The sequence below is a fragment of the Mus caroli genome, chromosome 10, assembly GCF_900094665.2.
Source record: "Mus caroli chromosome 10, CAROLI_EIJ_v1.1, whole genome shotgun sequence".
NCBI lineage: Eukaryota > Metazoa > Chordata > Mammalia > Rodentia > Muridae > Mus > Mus caroli.
Window position 1 is genome coordinate 6,854,848 of NC_034579.1, and position 18,402 is coordinate 6,873,249.

Consider the following 18,402-nt stretch of genomic DNA (forward strand, 5'->3'; position numbering starts at 1 on the left):
AGGGAAGTGGGGGGCGCTATGGGGGACTTTTGGGATAACATTGGAAATGTAATTGAGGAAAATATGTAATAAAAATATTAAAAATTAAAAAAAAAGAAAAAAGAAAATCAAAATATTCCTTTAAATATGTAAGTGTTTGTCTTTCAAATTCAGTCTTTGAATTTATATAGAAGTTGAAAGGAAAAAAATTATTTTTAAAGTCAAGTAAGTGTTTCTTTAAATGTGCATCAATAATTGCTTCTCATCAATGACTGACTGAGAACAAAATGCATTGTGCCTTTCTTGTAGAACATTCTCGGGCTAAAGATACAAGGCCAAAGCATCCTCATGCCTGGAGAACTTCAATGTTTTAAAACATGAGAACTTCAGAGCTGTAAGCCAAGTCAATGTATTAAACTGAGATCACTAAATTTTAGAAAGTTTATTAAGTGATTACTTGGCGCCTACCATGAAACATTCACTATCCAACACAATTGGAACCCACACCAAAGCATAAAAGACCTGACCATTAATACTGTCACCATTCACAATTCTGGAGTACTTGTGACATGTTTATTGAACAACTATAATGTGACATGGTTAACCTGAGTTAAAAACATGCTTTAACAAAATAGGCCAAAGGGTCACAGAGGGATCTTATATACATATAAGATGGTCTTGCACAAGTCAGGGAAGTCCAACTAGTAAGTAAGAGGTAGGGTAGGTTAGAGCCTCCTAGAGTTTGTGTGGGTAAATAAGGCTACAACTTCTCACTAAATCCAGCAGCATAGCTTTCAATGGAAATGAATGCCAATAAGAGAAGAGACTGGAAGAAAGGAGACTTCAAGTTTTAAACTAGTCACTTATGAGAGAGAGGGGATGAAGGAGAACACTAGAGAATGCCTGCAGAGGAGGGGCTTGCTGACATCAGTGCTCTAAGTGCTGACTGGGCTGGCCAGGAGGGATTTCCCTTTTCCCAGGCATATCCAGATATTCTTTGCATCCAAAGATTAGGCAGAGTTTAGCTAAGCACTCGTATGCATATCAGGGAAAGGAAGGAAAGAGAAAACAAAAAGTCTCTTTTAGTTCAGAGTCTAGAAATCTGTTTTTTTTTTTTTCACATTAAACTTGTTTTAATGGTCTCAAAATTCTGTGACAGATTTTTGGTCAAGTTGTTTCCATTAAAAAGTACTGATTTTGAAAACTAATAACTTAAAACTGCCACACAAGAGTCTAGAAATCCAAGGAAACTTCACTAGATTCCATGTTAGCACTCTTTCGATCTGTATAACACAGCAATGGGAGCTAGCGGTGCGCACCAGGGCCAAGAATATGTAGAGGCTCCACAAGTAACAACCTGCTCTCAGTAAGTCAGATTCTGTCTGAGACCAGCATTAACCCAATCCATGTGCAGCACTTCCAAGGACTTAGATGTTTCCCACAAAGCTCTACCACATAAAGATCTCACAGCAACATCACCAACACTGGGGGATAAGCCTCCGGCATACAACCATGGAGAAAATGGCACCACAAGTCACAGAGGAACTTAAAAGGAGTGAAAGGAAAGGATTACCTCGGATCATCGTCCAATCAAGTACCAAAGAACATGAGGATGATGACCAGTAGAAATGAAAAGAAAGGCAAGACTAAATGTGCCAATGATGTGAGTGAAAGAATGTGACCAAGAGAGAATTAGGGGGCACAGTTAGCACTGTCCCCAGTGTGGGAGAAACAAGAGCAAGAGAGGCAGTGGCAGGGCAGTCCTGTATACTGTTTCGTCACCTATATCCTGAATGTTATCATTATATGTTCCTAATCCCACCTGTGCTCTGGACATCCAGTTGATCCCACTCTCAGAACCCTCTTACCTCCAGATTCCCCCCAGCGCACCAAAGCGGAAAAGCAAACCAGTAGTTCTATAGGCTTCAGGCTGTCCACAAATAGATAGTAAGGCACACGCTCTTCCACAAACTGCAAGAAATCAGAGCAGGTGTCAAGCTTAGCAGTTCATTCATCCTGTCAGTCACAGGGTAGTTCACAGGCTTCTCCATAAACAAAGATAGGACAGTGGCAAATTCCAGAACTAAAGCCATGAGAAAGTGAGCAGGCTGAGGCTAGAGAGACAGATCCAGACAGGTGAGGAGACCCAGACTGGGCATAAGGGCATAGTCAGATGGCAGCAAAAAGAAATGCCTATTAGGGATGCATTTAGGCATTTTATAGTGTGGTATATGGTAAAAACAGTCAAACAAAAACCTCTTTTCATTCTTCTCACAAGATCTTCAGAAATCTAACCATGGCTTGCTGGTGTTCATCCAGGGTGGGGTTTTGTTTTGAACATACAGTGAAGTGATTGATCAGACCAGAGTTGTTAGGAAAGACGGTCATGTATGGCGATGTGGTTAGGATTTCAGTGCATTCTATAGAAAACTATAAGTATACCTAATTTCCAGGAAAATACAAAGAAGAGTGAGTGGGTGGCCAAAGGCACGGTGTGTAGGCAGCAAAGCCAGGGTTGGAACTCAAGCTTGAATCTAACACTGAACTTGTGACTACTGCCTTTTAAGTGCTTCCTAACACTGTGGTCCTTTAGGATCATTTTGAATGGTGGAATAAAGTAAGTATATTCAACAAATATAATTGCCATTCTGCTGTAGAAGTATGTATAGAAGTGCTACTTTACCACCATATTAAATAACCAGTTAATATAGGAAAGATGATTCTCTAGGCACACTATGAAAAAGAAAACCTTGTTAGTCAATAAACTATATAATGATAGAGAGAAATGTCTGGCATGACATAAAACGTTCCAAATCACTGCTTCCTCCAATAGTTTTTATCGGTAACCATCTAAACATCTATTTCATGTTTCCTTTAAATTGCAACGTATTAGGGGAATGAAAGAGTCACATAGGCATGCCACCTTATTTTGCTAAATAGACATTTTACAGGAAAAAATATGACCATCACTTTATAAAAATAACAGGACAAAGAATAGTTGACTGTGTCACTACACATGCACATATTTTAAAACAGTTGAGAGGTTTCAAAAATCTGTGAACTCTATTTGATAAATGGCAGCCAACATATATCATGATTTACTAATAGGCATTCTTCTATGTATCTTACATACATTATCTCAATTGTATCCAAACATGTGGGTGAGTGACTTTTGGGGATGCAAACTAGTATGGCTCATGGTCTGGACAAGGGGTGAATAGAAAAACTGAAAACTGGTGTTTAAATTGTAATTAGATAAGAGATTTAGCAATGCTTGAGATATATGAAAGTATCTTTTAGTACTGTGATTCTACGTAAACCTTATGCATAAAATGAAAATCTTAATGCACTTACCTTGAATTCTGATTTTTGAAAATTAAGACAATAAGAAGTTGGCTTGTGGAAAATATATATATGGCTGAAAAAGAAAACATTTATAATCCATTATTGCCATTACATACAAAACTAGTACCACATGTTTAGTTTTTTAGACTCAAATAATCATAGGCAGGAAAACTTTAAAAGAACTGCAACATTCGTTGTTATAAAGGGACAAAATTATCTCAGTGGGAAAATTCATATTAAGAAGCATTTGAAAAGGAACAAAGAGCATCCAAACAGGGGTTTGGCTGATAGAGTGCTCTGTGGATAGATAGTCAATGCATCCGGTATTTCTCCCAGCAGCAGGTGGAAGAGGGTGCAGAGAACCATAGCCCCACACTATGGGGAAAGTAAATAGGAGCTCTCCATTGGGTCCTTCCCCTTGGAGATGGGAAACTGTAGTCTAGATGTACCATATCCATTTATTGGAGACTCCATTTTCAATAAAAAGAAAAAAAAATATTTGTGTTATACTAACCCCCAGCTGATATTTGCTCTCCTCTTTTAAATGATAGTTAATAATTGATAGATCATAAAATCTATAAATAAAAACCACAGACACTGTCCCAGCTGTGAGCCTGTATGGCACTAGAGCTTGGAGCTGATCCAGCAGAATCTGGTCAGATGAATGGCATTTGAATACTTACTGAAAGCACACACAAAAGTCTTCGAAGTCTAGCCATATTTCTTTGGCAACCCCTTCGTTTATTGCTAACTCTTCCTGTGACTTGTCCAGTGTCGCTGTAGTCAGGCTGATCAAATCCCTGTCCAAACTAGTAGCCTCAAGTTGGTGGAAGTCCGCCAATGCAGGCTCTGAAGGTTCATCTGGGAAGAAGAGAGGACATAGATATCAGGACTATCTTAAACTGTTAAGTGACATGCTGCTAAAGTTTGAAAAGTGGAAGGCAGAGAACATTTCAAATTCAAGTTCTATTTCTGAGAAAGCGTAAACAATAGTCACTTAAATGCAGTCCTAAAGTTTGTGAGGGGATGGTTCATGCACATACTTGGCTTTTATAATTCAGGAAACTTAAAACCACCTTGGATGGTTCCAAGGTGGGATGGTTCATACACATACTTGGCTTTTATAATTCAGGAAACTTAAAACCACCTTGGTAAGTTAGGAACAAGTTCTTTAGAAATTGCAATGTTACAACACAAATTAACTAGTCTATGTTCTTAAAATCATTACAGAGGTCTTCTTTTAAAACAGGACAGTCCAGAGTTCAGAGGCACTATGAAAATATAACAGGTCTGTTGCTCTGGTGTGTTCAGTCAGCCCTTTAATCATCCCTCTCAGTGGCAATGTAATTACAACTTATATTTATCAAGCTCTGTCACAAAGTTTACATAGAATCTCAAACCAACATTTTCATAGATATATAGTAGACATTTCTTTTGGGCTTGAGTTCTGACCAAGTCTTTAGTTACTAACATGAAACGACAATGGTTTCAGTATTTTGACCACAGCATGCATACATCAAATGGCATGAGCTTGTGGGCACTTGCCTGCAGACCCAGCAATCTCGAGACCAATTTGGACCTTAATGAGTTGTATGCCAGTCTGAGTGATTAGCGAGACCCCGTCTTACATGACACAAAACACCAAAATAAAACGATCAGATGACCCTTTTTATGACAGACCCTTAATCACAACCTCCTCTATTTCTATTTTCGTTTAAATTTAACCTATAAAATTGTCACATGTTTCTAGGTTGGAGTAGACTAGAATTAAGAAGTCATAGGGAACATTGAGAAGAGGCTAAGGTGGGAGAAGGGAGAACTAAGTCTTTCTAGAAGCAAGAATTTTGTGTGCTTTGATCTCTATGAGAGAACAAAAACACGAGAGGATTATTAATTTACCTTTTCCAAGTACAATTTGCAATGCAATATTGCCCTGCGAAGTGAAAGGGAACAATTATAAGTATACACGTAATTGCCCAAATTAGAAATGTATATAGTTTGTTTAACAGTTTATAGGCAACGCAAGCCAGAGAGAACATGGTGGACTTGTACAATGGGAAGATATGCCACTTTCTAAGTGGCCACAGATACAGAAGGTGCATAGGAAGTAGGGTTTAAGAGAATTCTTCATTCTTCTGACATCTGGTGTATGCAGACTTTGCAGACAGAAGATAGCACACAGTTGAAGATAAGCCTCGTACGGTCCAGGCTTGAGCTCATTGGTACCTGAGACTGGTTTCCATTTACTATGCTCATTTCCCCTTGGCTGGTACTTGCAACTAAATCATTTTCCACGAGGGGAGGAAGACTGGATCCCAGCGGTGTTCCTTTCTTAATGACAGATTGGACAAAATGTCTAGTGGAGAAAAGAAATCCCACAAAACTTGTTACTGTAATTTCTGACTAACAGTGATCAATGAATAAGCTTAGTTTTGTCAACAACAATACAAGGGTGGATTCTGCTCATTTTGTTCTTATTCTTTTACAGAGAAAATTTAAAAAATTACTTCTGAATAACTTATTACATTACTTCCTACCCTACTACCTCATCAGTCAACGTATTGCCATAAAAGTTGTTGTTTTGTTTTGTTTTTCTGGGACATTGTTTTAAAGATGTGTGTGTTGATGATCAAAATACAGGGGATTTGATTATGAGCATTAGTGGAGTTAGCGGAGTATGTGTACCAATGAAAATCTTGGTGTGAGAAATTTAATCCTGGACTCTAAGCCCTTAGGATTCTAATTGTGACTTTCATACTGTGTATTCAAGGCACTTCCTCAAGAACTCATTGACATAGTCCAGACAATATCACTCTTGCATGACTTTCATTGGCACAATGAGATGTTTATCATACTACCTGCATTTTACACAACTGCTTCAAAGAAAACATCAAATTCTACTCATATAGCTGGGCATGGTGGTACATGCCTTTAATCCCAGCATGCAGGAAGCAGAGGCAGGTGAATCTCTGTGAATTCACAGCTAGCCTCGCCTATATATTAAGCTCTTGGTTAGCTAGAAAGACATAGAGAGATCCTACCTCAAAACCAAACCAAAAATAATTTCTTAACATGTAGCCTTCTTAGACCAACTTCTCTGACTTTCATGTAACTCCCACTAGGGGGTAGCAGAAACATATTTATGAGGCTCCAGTTGTCTCATAAAATCATGAGCCAAGAATGAGCAAAGCTATGCTGTTACACTGATGAACTTTCAATGAAAGGAAATCATAGCAGTAGTCGTTCTCCATGAGAACTGCTCATATGCTAACCCAAGAAATCTGGCTATATTGCAGAACAGGTTTAGGCCATGTCTTCCACACACAGTGCAATGATATTCCCATATCTTTGCCTTTGGCTTTGCTCCAGAGCTTGAAGATGCAAATGAATTATAACAGATTTCAGCAATTAATAGATTAGTGGAAGACAGAAAAGTGGTGGTTGACTATTTCTGGGTACTAGAGTTTTATCCACCTTAACCAAATAGTAAAGGTAGAACTTAAAGAAATTCAGGTATGGGAGCAATTTGGTGAACTTGAGCTAAGAAATCAATGCACCTTTGACCCTAGACTCTATTGACATAGAGACTCTTAAAGGCTGGGTACTATAATATAAACTTTAAGAAAATTGGTTCTGGTGTCAAGCAGCTGCAGTTTTATAATGCACGTTTTATAATATAACCTCTAGTTAGTATGCAAATCCAGTCAGATGAAAATGATGATCAGTATCCATTGTCAATCTCCTTAGAGGGACTGGCGTCTCTAGACAGCCAGTAAAGCACTGCTTCTGGGTGTGTCTATGAGGTGATCTCTGCAGGATGTTAACAAGGACATTAGTGCACTGAGAGGGAATGTTCTGCCCTTGGGGTAGGCAGGCTCTGTCCAGTCAGCAGTGGCCTGGAGAGCCCAGGACTGCTGAGGAAAGATGGCTTTACTTTCTACCTCCTGGACTATTCTCACCCTGCTCATGGACATCACAACTCCAAGGTCCCTGCCCTTTGACCTCCAGGACTTGTTCAGTGGCATCCCTAATCCTTCAGCCAGATGGAAGCCACACTGTTGCTTCCCAGACTTCTCTGGTGTGAGATTGAGATAGCTACACTAATTACTTCTCCAGTTCTCTAAATGCTGATGGTCTCTCATGACACATCTCAATCACTACAACCATGCAAGCTGATGAAATCTCATGGCATCCATGTGCTTACATGATGTCTATGTCACTGATACAGCTATCATGTAATCACACATGTACTCGTTCTGTTTCTCTAGAGAATTTCCAGTATAGAAGTAATTGGGAAAACTATGAAGCATTAATAAAAAATAAAAGAGCAACAAAAATAATCAACTCCCTGAAACATAACAGAGACATAAGGGTGAAATGACAGAATGGGTCCAGTAGATTAAACTGATCCAGAGTAAGACAGTGTGAGTTAATTAAGAAAATGTGCCTAGTATACTAAACTTAACCAGAGTAAGACAGTGTAAGTTAACTTATAAAACTGGCTTTGGTCCCTAACACTAGAAAATTCAATGAGTTGAGTGCTTAAATTGTGATTGTTTTTCTTTGTAATTTTATATTTCCACCATGGATATAATCCATCACACATCCTCAGAAAGACTAAGTTCTATCTGAAATCATAAGCATCTACCATATCCTGTGAGGACTAATATTGTCAATTTGACAGGATCCCGAATCACTTGGGAGAATGGCCTCTGGGTATGTCTGTGGGGAACTGTCTCTAGTTTGGGTTACACTGAGGCGACATCATTTTGGGCAGCATCATTCCATGGGCTCTGGTCCTGGACTGAATGTAAAGGAAAAAGGCTGATCACTAGCATGCAGCTGTCCCTGCATCCCGACTGAGGATGCAGTGTGATCAACTGTCTCCCATCCCTACTGAGTATGTCTTCCCCACCATGATGAAATGGACCCTCAAACTATGAGTGAAAACAAACCCTTCCTTCCACAAGTTGCTTCTGTCCAATATTTTGTCATACTAAAGGGAAAAGTAATAATATATATCTGTTATATAAGTCATTCAATACTTTACAAATATATTTTTTACTTGGAATCAAAATACTATCACATCATTTTCTATCTGTTTTTTCCTCTCTGCAACCCCTTCCATGTATCCCCTTGCTCTCTCTGAAGTTCATGTCCTGTTTTTCTTTAATTGTTGTGATATGTACATATATACATATATGAATGTGTATGTATATTTGTAAACATATACATACATATACACATATATATGTACATACATTTCTAAATATATTAAAAAAAACCACGTAGTTCATGTAATGTTAATTGTATATATATGATTTCAAGGCTGACCACTTGATGTTAGATAACCAGTTAAGTGTATGTTGGAGGGTCTTCCCTAGAGAAGACTATTTCTCTTATTCAACACTTTAAATAAAATGTTTCAAAAATTAAAATACTCTAAAAAGTGCCCAAATAAGTCGAATATGCGGTTACATGTGACTGAAAATACCAAGTTAAAAGATATTAAAAAGCTTCTGAATGATTTAAGTGCCTCAAAATATTTTCTACTCAATATTTACTGAGTAGAAACACCTGTTGAGTAATTAGTGTTGTATTAGATAACAAATTGTATTCAGCTGAAAATGAGAAGGAAATAGAAAATAAATCACACAATATTATTCTATATATCTAGAAACCTAACAGTAATAAAATAGATGTGGAAATAATCAGGGCCATAAATCCAGAAGCATATTTTAATAGTTTCATGAATTGTCCTCTTGAAGAAATCAGGACACATAGCTGCACTGAGGGCGGGGGAATGCTATGCTCTGAAAGTGCATGTGCTTTCAAGGTCAAGTACCTGGGTTGAACCAAAACCCTGCGGCATTGTTTTTAGGAAACAGAACTCTAGGGAAGCCATTAGGAGGAAAAGCCAAGTCCTTATAATTGAGATTTGTGCTCTGGGGAGTGTGGGTGTCACTTGAAGCCTGTGAGGAGGCAGAAAGAAGTAAGGAAGTGGGTCCTTTCCACACATTAGGTGAACTGACTGATGACTTTGGTACTAAACTATAAAGATGAGAAGAATGTAGGAAAATACCCAATTTCAGGGAATATGTAAGTGATTTTCAAGATTTTCGGTGCAAGTATGGAGGGTAAAGAGCAAATTGTTAAAGTCTCAGATAAAATGAGAAAATATTGGACAATGAAGACTGTCACTGTTCCAACGCTGCTGGGTCAGTTTTATGTTCTATTTTGTGAGTGGTGAGTGAGAAAAGAGGTTCTAGGCAGAGCATCAGGAATCAGAGGACACCCCCTCATAAAGCTCTTGTTTGGCTGTTCATGAGATCAACCGCCAATTCCATTTGTTCAGTCCAAAGGGAGACCTACACTGCTCACAGAATATTCTCCCAGACCTTCAAAACCACTTCTAGCCACAAAACCTAGGGCATGTACAGTCCAGCTACCTTGCTCTATAAATGAGCACTCTGTGATTGTCTACAGATACTCCTAGGTCAGAAGGGGCACACTGAAGGGAGAATTCATTCCACTGTGCACAAATGTTGACTTTGGCTGACAGCTATTATGTGGTCTGGGCTGATGAAATCTGAAGATCTAACTTATATCAAATGAAGAGATAGTTTAGTGGCTTCACTCAAAAATATCCCTCAATTATCATTCACTAACCCACAAAAATGCCACCTCAACCTTCCTTAGCACTGTTCTCCCTTGAGAGACGAGCTGTGCTGCTTCATAGCACATAACTTAAATTTGTTTTCTTCTTTGCAAATTCCATACATGCACAGAATTATTTCCATTCCCTTCCTCCAACCACTCCTAGCAATTTCTCCCCCATAACCTAAATCTTCCCTTTTCTTTTCTTTCTCCTTCACCTCCTCCTCTCCCACTCCCCTCCGCCACCTCTTCCTTCTCCTTCTCCTTCTTCTTCTCCTTCTCCTTCTCCTCCTCTTCCTCCTTCTCTTGAGAAGTCGCTGAATCCAATAATAGCTGCCCATATGCATGGCTGTGGAACTATCCACAGGGGCAATGTAACAGAGTCCACACATACAAAGAAAATTGACTCTCCCTTAGCCATCAATAGCTCCTCTGCTAGCAACGGGGTCTGGCAGTTATCAGTAAGACCAAAAGTTCATGGAGTCTCCTCACAGACAGATGGTAACAAATCACAGTCCCCACATAACTCAATTCTACCTTGAAAAGAATCATTCCTTATAAACCCAGCTACTCACGGGCTAGAAATTCCCCCATTTCATTTTGGAGGGTGTAGTGGCTATTCCTGGTTGTCAACTTGACTATATTTGAAATGAACTACAATCGAGAATTGGAAGGCTCACCAGTGACCCTAATCTGGAGGCTGGGAGATATAAGTTTCTGATCTGGATCTTGGTATGGAGATCTTGAGGCATAGTGGCTATAGATTCCAGAAGATTAAGACAGGGACATCTCTGAGTTCGAGGTCATCTGGAATTAAAGGTGTGGTGGCACACACCTTTAATCTGGGCTACACCTTCTGCTGGAGACCATATAAGGACATTGGAAGAAGGGAGTCTCTCACTCTTTTGCCTGCTTGTCCTGTGGGTCTGAGCAATTGCTAGATCCTTCCATTCACAGCTACTACTGAACCATTGTTGGGAATTGGACTGCAGACTGTAAGTCATCAATAAATTCCTTTACTATATAGAGACTATCTATAAGTTCTGTAACTAGAGAACCTAGAGAACCCTGACTAATACAGAAATTGGTACCAGCATAGTGGGGTATTCCTGTTACAGCCTGACCATGTTTTAGGGAGGACTGTGGAAGGACTTTGGAACTTTGGCCAGAAGATCCATTCGGTGTTCGAATGTTGTGTAGGAGCTTGGAATAGTGCAGAAGATGGAGGTCTGGCTTGTGAAATTTCAGAGGGAAAATTAAAGACTCTTTTCAGGGCCATTGCTATTTTGATTGGGAAGATTCTGTAGTTCTGGTTAGCTGTGGGCTGAAGAATCAGCTGTGATTAACAAGATACCAGAACTACTAAAGCAAAAACTTTGCATTACTGGGACTATTGATGCTGGTTAGCTGGAGCTAAGAAATTAGCGGTGATTAAGAAGAGAACAGCATCATTGAGGTGACATCTTCTGGGAAGTGCTTTCTGAAAGCACAAAGAAGCTGTGTTCCAGAGATAGCCAAAGTTGTACCTTGTGCAGCAGCAGAACTTGGTAATGTGTAAGAGTCACCCAGGTGGTACTGGTTTTGATGCCAGAACCATGAGATGACCACCAAGAACAGCAGCAGCAGTGGAGTACAGGCAGCTGGAGCCTAGAAGACAATGTGTATGCTACAAAGGGCAAGGCTGGAGAAGTGACCCAAGCCCTTGGAGGAGCCCAGAAGATCGTGAGTTGGATCCCAGACATTGGAGAGTTGGAGTTTGACACCCCTCCGTGGCTTCTGCATTAGCTCCTGCTTTCTGACCTGCTTGAGTTCCAATCCTGACATCCTTTGGTGATAACAGCAGTATGGAAGTATAAGCTGAATAAACCCTTTCCTCTCCAACTTGCTTCTTGGTAATGATGTTTGTGCAGGAATAGAAACCCTGACTAAGACAGAGGGGATAGCAAATATTTACTCTCTAATGCTCATACATAAAAATACAATCCAAAGTATTTGATAATAAATGAGATGATGTCATCAGGGTCTGTAAGATATTCCCTTTGATAGTTGTGTGAATATGCCTATGTATTTGGCTTCCATATCCTTCCAACACTTGTCACATTAAGTGTGATTTTTTTTTTTTATTTAACCACATACATCACAGATGCAAAGTTAAGAAGAGGCACCAGTGAGAAGGTCACATAACTTACGTTTCTGTTGGAATCGAAAATGGAGTCATTCTATAATTCAAAAATGGACTTGAAATCTCAAGGAACTGCTCAGGCTTCTTCGGGACAGCATCTGAAAAGTTGACAAGTGTGATGCACACTGCCAGAATCCTTCAGATTCTAAGGCAGTGCCAGTGAGAACACGTTTATCCAGGGTTTTCAGTAGAGGTAAGCAAGAACAAACAGAGACATTTCAGTTAGCTGAAACTGTTTACAGATCTTGCTAGTATCAGCTTTCTTTTGTCTAGAGCCAGTTTCTATTATGGCTGTGCATGGAATAATGATATGAAATGGTGACGTTTCACAAGTCTTTGCATTTGCGGCAAAGTTGACTTTTCACATAAATCTTTCCTTTAAAAAGAAATAGTGTCCCTCAATTAACCTCCCCAGACAACCACTTGGTCCACGGGAGCTACCGCAGAGGCAGAAGCAGGAAGTGTCATAAATAACAAGGAAACAGTGTGCTGAGAGAGGACTGTGGGTATGACTAAGTGTTAAGCGAGTTTAGAAGTAAGAAAATCCTGGTGAGAAAGGAGAGCAACACACATCACCATGGTATACCCTGAAGCTGAACAAGGAAAGAAATAAAGCTCAATTGGGTAGCAAATTCCTCTACATTCTGCATTGTCCTTCAGATACTATTATGTTATTATTAGTTTTTTAGTTTACATATTAAACCGAACAGAAAGAAGAAAGAGAAATATACAATAAGCCCTAGCATAAGCCACTGACACTGGAAGGCAGAGTATAATACACATACATCCTTACTTTTTAAATACATAATTTGGACATAAGAGTCGAGCAGCTTTAGGCGCAGGACTGCATGGTGGGCCTCAATACATACCATAGTCCATGGAAGAGAGTGGTAAGCCCCCAGAGAAGCGTCAATCAGGCTGCATGGCAATGCGGCACATACCTTGAGCTTCATCGGTTATCACTGTTTCCTTTTTATGGCGAATGAGTTTCCAGGCAGGTAAGGGAGGAGGTTTGGGGGGTGGCACAAGAGGGCAAGACCTACTTCTGGTCACCAGCACAGGATGGCTACAGATGTGAGAAAGACCATACTCCCTAAGCTTCTCCGCAGAATTCGCCTAAGAGACAGAAAGAGGATTTGAACTCTTCCATTGACGCTTGTATTTAATAACACTTTTGCCAATACAGAAAAGGGGGAACACCCATGTTCCTAACTCCTTAATAGAAATGACACTACCATTTCTATTCCTTTGCAAGTTTAAGTTTGCCTGAGACTCTTGTCTGCTTATTAAAAAGGAAGAAATTAGGCCATTCTCAAGCTTAAGTTTCAGTGAGAATATATAATTGCTAGGCACTGCTTTTCTATGTTGAAGCTGTAAAACAAGTTCTGATTATCTAAAAATGAAAAAAAAAACTTGCTACCAATTGTTATTTAACATTTTTAAATGTTTTAAATGTATTAAGGAGCTGTGAGGTGGCAAGAGTGGCCTTATCTGTGAAAAGCTGTAATCTTTTAACGGGGGGGGGGGGGTTTCCTCAGGAAGTCCCCATCATTGGAGACAATGGAGACATTGACACTGGGGACAGAAGCTGCCCTAATGGATATGTCTCATAGTCAGACATTCAGCTCTGAAGTTATTGGCAATAAGTCAAACCATTATTCCAAAAGTTACTCCCTAACTGCTGCCTGAAATGTGTGTGTGTGTGTGTGTGTGTGTGTGTGTGAGAGAGAGAGAGAGAGAGAGAGAGAGAGAGAGAGAGAGGTGAGAAGAGAGACAGAGACAGAGAGGAGAGACATGTAGAGACAGAGACACAGAGACATAGAGACACAGTATTTGTATCTTGTTATAGAAACTAATCATGGGAAATTCTTACAAAGAAAATAGTTCCTAGAGGAACTGGCTTTGGTATAACTGGTATTTTGCTATTTTTTCTTTAAATGTTAACGCAATCTGTGATGGTAGTGTGGATTAATTCAACACACACTCTCTCTCTCTCTCTTCTGTCTCTATTCTCTGTGTCCCTCTATCTGAATGTCTGACTATGAGACAAATTTAAGATTAAGAGAAAAATAATACTCTGGATTTTAAAAGTAGACTAAAAGAGAAACCGTGTTTTATCCTTTTTTTTTCCTTAGAGTCTCTTACCATTTTACTAATAAAAAAAAAATCCGAAATTTCTGTAATTTATAGAGTAGCTTGAAATCAAATATTTCTCTCCACAATCTAGAAAGTAAAGTTCCCTGCAACCTTTATTCTGTTAGGTCTAAAAAGCCTCAATGAAATCAAGTCATCCATTGAGAGTAATCATTGTTGAATGATTCATGCAGAAAATGTAAGCTCAAAATTTCCTTTTCCAAGACTCCTTTACTCCTCTCTCAATTCTATTTTAAACTCTAAAAGAACTGGCCAGAGTTGACAGGTGGGGTCAGCTTATTCATGTACAACCTGAGCTATTTAGAATGCCTGAGAGGAGGGGTACTGGACCACATAAGGTAGTTTGTAATAATTTTCTCTATTCTTCTGTAGTCTCCATTTCTTCTTAACTAAGCGAGCTTTTAATTGCATGTGATCTTAACACTCTTTGGGGCTGTAAATTTAGTGATATACTCTGTTTTACAAATTTTCAATAGAGAAGAAATCATTTCTTATGGATTTATGATTAAAATAGTGTATTTATATTCCCTATTCAATCCTGACTATACCTTGAATTGCTTATGAGAATTCTCTACAATTAACTCAATCTCTGTTCGTTCCCTGAACACGGGGATTATGCGGTCTCCTTGTTTCCAGACTAAGATAAATTTCTCATCTGCTTTGAACATGCTTTTTGTTATTTACTAGCATAACTCCTCACACCTCTCAGGTTAAACAATTAGCTTCCTTTAGAAGAAAGAGAAAGAGGTTTATGGTTTTTGTCCTGTCTCCCCTCCCCCACTGATTTTTTTTTGGTTTCCCCCTCAATCACATAGGTATTTATTTCTGTCACTACTCCGGAAACCACTCTTTATCCAGGAATCTTACATAATCTCTTTTATAACAGTTTTTTAATTGTCGTTTTCCTCTTACTTCTGTTCTCTGAACTTTGTGGTAAAGAACTTGGTCTGTGATAATTATCTCTATACAGTATGAGCAGAGCACATTGGCCTAGCATATATGTATTATAAAACATGAGTTGGTGTGTATTGAGTGTTACACTTTTAATAAGCAGCTTGAGTAGTTCCTGGATAGGAGGCATGACACGACACAAAAGATGGCTGATGCTCTTTAGTGGTCCATACATTGAGTCGTTACCATCTAGAGCATCTGAGATGGTGCCCATGACACACAGAGAGTTTCAAAAACAAACTTCCCTCCTTGGGAAGAGGAGGGAAGCCCTAAAGTCAACAGAAGGCTCGGCTTGAGAGAAGAATTGGGTACAGACTTAATTGTAGGGAGCTGCAGATTTCCAGATACTATGAAAATTTCTGATCCTGCTATTCAACCACTGCTGTTGCTCTTTAACTTTTGATAAAAAGTAACTTAAACTGCTTTTGTCCCTATTGTGTACACTACTGCATGTGTCCTATCATTTTTATAATGTTATGGCTGTTTTGTGTCAGACTTTTGCAAGTAATAGTCGATTCTGGGATGATGGCCTTGGGCTTCCATGCTAACTTCAAGGATGAGAGTGACTCATGTGGCCACGTGACCCTACTGGAATATTTACTTCTCAAGCTAATCCTCATTTAAGTTTTAATTTTCAACTCTAACAAAATGGATATAATGTGCAGTTGTACCAGTGTACAACCAGTGTACATTGTATCCCTACACTACTTTTAGAATATCACTACTTTAATGTATCAACTGTAGAGCATGTAGAACCCCAGTGGTAAGATGCTAGGGGGTCTAAAGTCCCCACACAGGGACAGAACTGAACAAGACCTCAATGTATTACATTGGTCTAAATATGCTAGATAGGTAGATTTTATCATTATGAAAGGAGAGCAATTGCTTTTCACCCTCAGAACCAAAGAAATGGCTCAAAATTGCAGAATTCCATAAATATCATGTAATTGCTAAATGTTAATTAAAAAGTAATGCCATTGGAAACCTTAATAATACCGTTAAACAAAAATCCGGCCTCCAAATGGAATGTAAAATAGAATTACACCCTGAGCAAAAGTATAGAGCACAATACAGAATACGTACATAGGAATAAAACCAAATAATATATACCAACATGTATACAATGCCTATGCCTAAATGTTTACAGTATGCATAATTTAACTCTATTGCCATTGGCTACAATTATTAAATTTTCTTTTCTTTTCTTGTATTGTCTAAAAACAAAAAACATTTATTCTGCATTGCTTTGTGATGTAAGAAGACCATGGCAGTTGCTCCCCAAACTTAGTGCAAATTTATGTACATCATCCCACTTTAAGAATATATGGGGCTGCAGAGATGGCTCAGCAGTTTAGAGCACTGGCTGCTCTCCCAGAGGTCCTGAGTTCAATTCCCAGCAACCACATGGTGGCTCACAACCATCTGTAATGGGATCCAATGCTCTCTTCTGGTGCATCTGAAGACAGTGACAATATACTCACATACATAAAATAAATAAATTAATGAATAAATCTTTTTAAAATTATATAAAGTAAAAAAATATGTGCACTTGAGTTGCTGAAAAACAATTATTCATCAGGAACAATGCACACAAGTTTTACTGAACTGTTAGTTCCCTTATCTTTATCCTTTATCTTTGTGTATAATAGAAAAATATTTTTAAATAAAATGTGACTGTATTTTACCTTTACATAATTAGATAGTGCTATGAACAACTGAGACGATTTGAAATGTTCCAACTTCTTAGTCTAAGCCAAGGAACATGTCCCTCCCCATCACCACCCATAAGGATATTTATCTTTGGTTTTCAATTCTTACCATCTTCTCTAATGTAAAGATTTTGTTTTCAAACAAATAGAGTGGTGTAAAGGTGGCATATACAACCATGTGAGGGGACTGTATTGCCGAGGAACCTGGAAAATAAACATATATTAAATTGTGAACAATTCTTGTCAACACGAATGAAGACAATTACTTTCTCATTGTGGACTCTTATGGGAGGTATGAAAAAAAGAGAGGAGGAGAGGCAAAGACAAGGGAAGGAGAAAGTGAAGGAAATGGGCAAGAGAAAGAGAAGGGGAATATAGCTGGTATCTCTTCCTCTTTTTATAATGACTTAGCCTTAACTCTCACCCTTTAAAAAAATCTCTCAAAAAGATATTGAAGTTTAGGGCTTCAATATTTCAATTTAAGAGAGAAACAATCTCCTCCATAATGTTCTGCTCTCCTTAGACTATATATATCATGCTCATACATAAATTTCTTTCAGCCCAGACAAAAAGAACCAAGAACTTTAACTCAGTTCAACTTCAGGCCCCAGTCCAAAGTCTCACTGAAACATCCAGTAAGTCCCCTCCAGTAAGACTTAAAGACAGGAGTCATCTTGGGGCAAAACTTCTTCCTACAACTCTTATGTTTGTTTGTTTGTTGACATGTACACATTGAACATTTATTCATCTATAAAGAAAACTGAAAATTTTTTTCCTAGGGTTCTTACATAGCTATGAGCCTGTGGCCCTGGGTAAGAAATATAGCTCCATATTCCAATGGAGATACAAACAAAGGACAGGGTAGGCACTCACATCAGTATAAAAGCTTAGCAAAGCAAGTTCCATTGCATATTAGGCTTGTGAACATTTCTGTCTTGGTCTGGAGTCTCAGCCTGCTGAGCCCACTGTCCCCTCCAGCCCTCAGTGGTGGGTCTACCTTATTGCTGTGGTCAGAGAACTTGTAAGAACATTTTGCAGTGGCTTCACCTATAAACAGTCCTTGCAAAGAGGTCCATCTGGTTCTTTTCATGGATACTATGGATTACTGAGAACAGGAAGCAGGGCCCACCCTTTATAAATGAACTGAAAACAGTCGAGAGGGTGGTGAGATGCAGTCCTGATTGCCTCTGATTACCTTGGGGACTTACCTGCATATTCACATTCACAGCCAATAGCACCATGGTCCTATCCAGTAGAGTTACAGACCCACAGCCTTCCTTATCAATACCATCTGTGTCTCCTCTAAAGAGGCCTCTGTGTGAATAATGCCATTTCTATCCCTAGTCTTTGTGAACTTGACTGGTTTAGCTTCATGGTGGGTAATTTCCATATGGGTGATTTCAAGCTACACCCTTGGCACTCTTT

At 39.0% G+C, this 18,402-nt stretch overlaps 1 protein-coding gene across 4 annotated transcripts in view; it reads right to left on the reverse strand.

Annotated features, from left to right (window-relative positions):
- Nucleotides 1–18,402, reverse strand: part of Adgb (androglobin) — a 129,321-nt gene that overhangs the window by 61,065 nt on the left and 49,854 nt on the right. For all 4 annotated transcript variants that reach the window (XM_021175285.1, XM_021175286.1, XM_021175284.1 and 1 more), the window contains 8 exons: nt 17,087–17,181; nt 13,105–13,279; nt 12,171–12,261; nt 5,551–5,680; nt 5,224–5,257; nt 4,008–4,185; nt 3,334–3,397; nt 1,848–1,950 (listed from right to left, as the gene is read on the reverse strand). In XM_021175285.1, the coding sequence (XP_021030944.1) occupies nt 1,848–1,950; nt 3,334–3,397; nt 4,008–4,185; nt 5,224–5,257; nt 5,551–5,680; nt 12,171–12,261; nt 13,105–13,279; nt 17,087–17,181 (870 nt within the window). The remainder of the gene's footprint in view (nt 1–1,847; nt 1,951–3,333; nt 3,398–4,007; nt 4,186–5,223; nt 5,258–5,550; nt 5,681–12,170; nt 12,262–13,104; nt 13,280–17,086; nt 17,182–18,402) is intronic.